Raw genomic sequence first — 3,405 nt, 5'->3', positions numbered from 1 at the left:
CAGTGATTCAATTTGTCAGCTGCTTGTTGGACGTCCTTCGTCCTGCGAGGGATGGGTTTCTTGTCCTCGACTGATGTGACTTTTAGTGCCGGGCTTAATTAAAAACCCTGTTGGAGTAATCGCCGGCGTCTTGTCATTTCGCTTCCTCGCTCCTTGCAAGTAGTTGCAAAGTTCGATTTTTGTCGTCTGCGTCTGCGGTCGTTTGCCCCAAAGTGCAAAGCGTTGTCCTCCGTAAAAATCAGCCAAAGGATGAGCCGAGCCACGCGACACATGGCTTCCACTTCAGCTCAGTTCCCATGCCATCCAATCCAAGCCCATACCATGCCACCTCATCTCATCCCGGCCAGACTCGCTTCTAATTGAGTTGTACAAGTCGACTACTAATTGCATTCGATGCCTGCCGCTCGGCGTTGATATAATTAAATTTTATTGGCCGGCGAAGAAGCTTAAGGTGTTTTCCGGTCAGATTTATCGTCGTTCATTTTAATTAAAGTTTAATCGTGGCGGCGCCCGCTTTTCCCCACCTGTCAATTCCTTTTCCGGTATGAGGGTGTTGTCTAAATTTTTAGTTCCACAAAAATATCCACCCAACTGAAGTCACATAAATAAATTGAAAACAAAACACTCAGACACGAAGACACTTTTACACGACCGCCACATATACATTGAAAGACATGACATTTAGAAGACTTGACATAGAGAATCGAACTGGCATAATGGTACAGCAGAGCGACTGCTCCAGCGAGAACGGCGATGATCCACCGTTGTTTGAAACGGTTCAGGATGAGGATCAGCCGGATCTGTGTGCCCTTTGCCTGGATCGCATACAGAATCCAGAGAAGCTGCACTGCAATCATGCGTTCTGCAAAAGCTGCTTAGCACTGTACAGGGAAGCCCGCAGCTGGGTGGCAAAGCGCTGCCCAATCTGTCGGTGCAGCCTGGACATGGGTGACCGGGTGTCCAGGCAGTTCCACGATGTAAGTGCTCCATGGGCAACTTAGCAAGTAACTACTAATTTGTGAAAGCATTACACCAAAAGTTAAACGTTAAAAGATCTGTCTTATGATACAAAAGCTGCCTTAGCCAAGAAAGTACCTATCCTAATCCAGTGATCTCCTCCAGAACTGGCGTCTATTTGGTATTATGATGGTACCGCTGATGCTGCTCAGTCTGGGCCCTTTTTATTTGCTGTTGCTTTTCTGGTGAACTCGTTTACGAAATATGTATATTTGTATTAAGATAGATGTATGCAAACTTGTCAGTGGATTTTAATTAAACGAAAAAGACATAAAATGCGAGTGGAATGTGCTTTGTTCTGGCTCTTCCTTTGTCCTTTGACCACCTTAATGAGTTTTTAGCCAGCAAGATAGATAAGCGTTTTCTTAGGAAAGCTGCTTGAATGGAGGAAGCCCAAGTTGCTGGTATCACGATTGCTCATACGCCCTGTGGTCGCCATGCCCCCATTTTAGCCACGTTTTAATTCAATTTTATGCGCCAATAAACTGATTTGGTTGCTCGCACAAAAAGTGGCTGCCACGCATGCATATTGCAACGAAAGGAAAATAAATCTATGCTGAATCAGCCCTTTGCCATACATATACCAATATATCCCGATATCCACGAATGCCAATATTTTGTGTGCCCTTATTTGTGTTTATTTTGATGCTGTAAATCAAAATGCAGCTCGCAAAAAAGTTTTTTATATTGTACAAATATTGTTGCACTTTAAAATGACCAACAAGTAAATATTGGAAAATGTGAATATTAAATGTTTATTGGCCAACACACGGATCAGTTGATACCCTCTGCGGTCTGCAGCTTGTCACTTGGTTTTGTATTTAATTGAAACTATTTTAAGTTGAAATATTCTTCTCTGACAAATGATTTTGGGTACTTTGGAGTGTTTAAATATGGTTTCTGTATTTAAGTTTATAAATTCTTTAAAGAAATCTTAAATATATAGCAACAATATTTATTATTTAATATGTTTATTACTAATGCGTTTTAATTTCTTTCTGTTATTTTAAGTTAAGTAATAAAATAATATTTTTAAACGGCCATAGCAATAAATAAAGTGTTTGTCATTGCCATTGTATTCAATTGAAAGCTAAAATCGAGGGTAAAATGGCATTTATTCAGCAACCGCCGGGTTTTTGGCATTCATTGTTTTGGGTTTTGGCCATGTTTTGGGCCACAGTTTGTTCATTTGGCCATAATAGCTCACACATGCCACAATGCAGGGGTAAACAAATATGGCAAGCGCCGTTCCATAAGGTTTTTCAGCCATTTTGATTGCCAGCCAGCAGCTGCTGCCGTGAAAAACGCTCCGGAATTTCGGCCATGTCTAAATAAAGCGCTGTAAACTAATATTCCGCCCCAGGCATGGATAGTCTCGCTAGGAGAGATGCAACTGGAAACTGGCCTAATCCCATCCGCCGAAGTCGGTGGGCCGGGCTTTGGGCATCGAGTTCCATTCCAGTCGCCATTCGCCATTTGCCATTTGGTGCTCACTGTCACATCCGTTCGCACAGGATATGAAAAGGCTGATGCAGCTCTTCAGTTTTGCTGGCACTATTTTTTCCGCTATTTGTCCGATTTGTGGGCCAATCCACACTCGATTTTTCGCCTCTTTTTTCCACGGCGTTGTTTGGCTTTTGTCAGCTGGCAGGCAGGCAAATTGAAATGTTTGCCCCAGGCATCGGTTTTCCACCAAAGGACGGACCCCCGTCCCTCAGACCATCGCATCTCATCGGCTGTTTGTTTGTTGATCTTTGACACTAGGCTGTAATTGAAAGTTTTGTGTGGACATTTGAGGAGACAAAGCCAATCGATAGGGTTCGGGATCGAGAAACTGGTTCAGCGGAGCCAATCCAAATTGAATTTCGACTCGTGCCGAATGGGCGGGCAATTTGCTTTATATTCTCAATTAGTTTCGTGGGTCGTGGGCGGGCTTAATTAATTTTTACATGTCCTGCCGTGACCTACAGTCCCCGCTGCAAAATTCCACCTGTCCTCATTTGTAACGCCCTTTTCATGGCTGTTCGTCCTGGCAAGCGGCTTTATCGCCCGTCCGTGTCGCGACCACAATTTCATCGATAGCAAACACAGACAGCGGGGCTTTTCCAACCGCTTTTCCGCCCATTTTCCCCGACCAGGCCAGGCCCAACCCAACCGCTGGCTCATTGCCAATGCATTGTGCGCCGATTATTTTGCCGTTTATTTCGCTCTCGCCCGGCGATTTTCGTTGTATTTTCCTTTTTCACTTGTTTTTTTTTTTGTTTTTTGTCTTACCCTGAGTCTGTTTTCCCGGCCCGGGTTTTCATATTAAATTTTTGTCACTCTGCCATGTCTATCTTCGGCTTCGGTGCTCTCCAAATTGGCTGCTTTTCAACAAAGATGCAACAT

General features: G+C 43.8%; 1 protein-coding gene across 2 annotated transcripts; it reads left to right on the top strand.

Moving 5' to 3' along the window:
- Nucleotides 1-525: 525 nt before the first annotated feature.
- Nucleotides 526-1,298, top strand: LOC6608986 (tripartite motif-containing protein 40). 2 transcript variants are annotated; one of them, XM_002033663.2, is made up of 2 exons: nt 526-977; nt 1,123-1,298. In XM_002033663.2, the coding sequence occupies exons 1-2, from the start codon at nt 675-677 to the stop codon at nt 1,204-1,206; spliced, it is 387 nt and encodes a 128-aa protein (XP_002033699.2). In that variant the 5' UTR covers nt 526-674; the 3' UTR covers nt 1,207-1,298. The 2 variants fall into 2 exon arrangements, with proteins under 2 accessions (XP_002033699.2, XP_032571704.1); XM_032715813.1 differs by having other exon boundaries at nt 1,040-1,211.
- The last annotated feature ends 2,107 nt before the right edge of the window (nt 1,299-3,405 follow it).

Source organism: Drosophila sechellia, chromosome 2R, assembly GCF_004382195.2.
Source record: "Drosophila sechellia strain sech25 chromosome 2R, ASM438219v1, whole genome shotgun sequence".
Lineage (NCBI taxonomy): Eukaryota > Metazoa > Arthropoda > Insecta > Diptera > Drosophilidae > Drosophila > Drosophila sechellia.
Note: the sequence above shows the minus strand (reverse complement) of the source record. Positions and strands in the feature narration are given on the sequence as shown.

Excerpts from the sequence above, each read along its gene's own strand:
- LOC6608986 (XM_002033663.2), top strand. The coding sequence starts at position 675 with ATGACATTTAGAAGACTTGACATAGAGAATCGAACTGGCATAATGGTA. Across the intron at positions 978-1,122 it reads TGTCCAGGCAGTTCCACGAT|AACTGGCGTCTATTTGGTAT; the intron begins GTAAGTGCTCCA and ends GATCTCCTCCAG.